We start from the raw sequence: 1,170 nt of genomic DNA on the forward strand, positions 1-1,170 counted from the left end.
CCCCCAGCGCCACCCCCGCCCGGGCCGCCGGGGCCGCCGGGGGGCGTCTGCGTCTGGCTGGGGAGAGTAAAGTCGGTGAACTCGAACTCCGAGCCCTGCGTGTCGGCGCCGAGCAGCTCGGCCTCCTCGGTGTCCAGGAAGGTGAGAGTCTGCGAGCTGGGCCCGTAGGCCTCTACGCTCATAGTGCCGCCGCTTGGGGCCCTAAGGCCGGCTCCGCGCCACACTCGAGCCCGACGCCGCGCCGAGGCCTAGGCCGCAGGCCTCGCGTTGCCGCCGCAGCCCCCGCGAGCCCGCTTCCAACCGAACCGCCCGCCCTGACGCGAGCTAGGCCGACAGCCACGAGCGCTGGGCCGCTGCCGCCGCCTTCGCCGACTCCTCCAGCGCCCGCCGTTCCCCTCTCGGCTGCCCGCTGCTCGCAGCCCCCGACAGGAACCGACGCCGACGCCGACGCCGCCGTGCGCGTGCGCGGGCTCGACGCCGGCGCAAGTGCGCGTGCGCGAGGCCGACGCCGGCGCAATCGCGCGCTCTCTCCTCGAACTCCGCCAAACGCGCCCAGACGCCTGAAGCCGAGCGAGACGATGGGACGCGCAGTGCGCACGCGCAGGGGGCGGGGCCTCCAACCGTCGCGGAGGCGGCAGCTGGAGAGCCCGGACCAGTCCCAACCGCTGCCTGGTGACGCTCAGGCGGCGGGCAACGTGGATGTCCTGTCCCAGTAGGCGCCGCGTTCCCGGGTTAGTGCGGGCTGAGCAAATGCTCTCCATTGGTGGACTATGGATGCCCAGATGCAGAGGTCGGACGGGGAAGGTACGCCACAGCTCCTCGGGGACACCGGGGACTCAGTCTCCCCATCTGTTAAATGGAGGTGTTGGCGCATAGCAGAAGCTTCGCGAGCAGCGGTGGAGTAAATGAGCAGGGTCACTCTTAGCGAGGAGCCCGGAACACCGGGATGGTGACACTGAGACTGCTCTGTTCCAGAACCCAGCAAGGTGACTGGGAGCAGAGACTTCGGGGTGAAACCCTGACCAGGCTGGGCGACCTCATTTGGGGCAGGTAGTCAGACATTAGATGGCCTGAGGAACAAGGAGGGTCAAAACGACATGCCAATTATAGTTAATGAAACCAAGGCCTTGGTGAGCAGTACTTGGATAACCATCTGTGAGGCCTCAGATG

At 67.9% G+C, this 1,170-nt stretch overlaps 1 protein-coding gene across 1 annotated transcript in view; it reads right to left on the minus strand.

Moving 5' to 3' along the window:
- Positions 1 to 471, minus strand: part of Upf1 (UPF1, RNA helicase and ATPase) — a 27,841-nt gene extending 27,370 nt beyond the window's left edge. The window contains exon 1 of the mRNA XM_004646849.2: positions 1 to 471. Within this exon, the coding sequence (XP_004646906.1) occupies positions 1 to 182 (182 nt within the window). The 5' untranslated portion in view covers positions 183 to 471.
- Positions 472 to 1,170: the final 699 nt, after the last annotated feature.

Source organism: Octodon degus, unplaced genomic scaffold, assembly GCF_000260255.1.
Source record: "Octodon degus isolate 3935 unplaced genomic scaffold, OctDeg1.0 scaffold00282, whole genome shotgun sequence".
Taxonomy (NCBI): Eukaryota; Metazoa; Chordata; class Mammalia; order Rodentia; family Octodontidae; genus Octodon; species Octodon degus.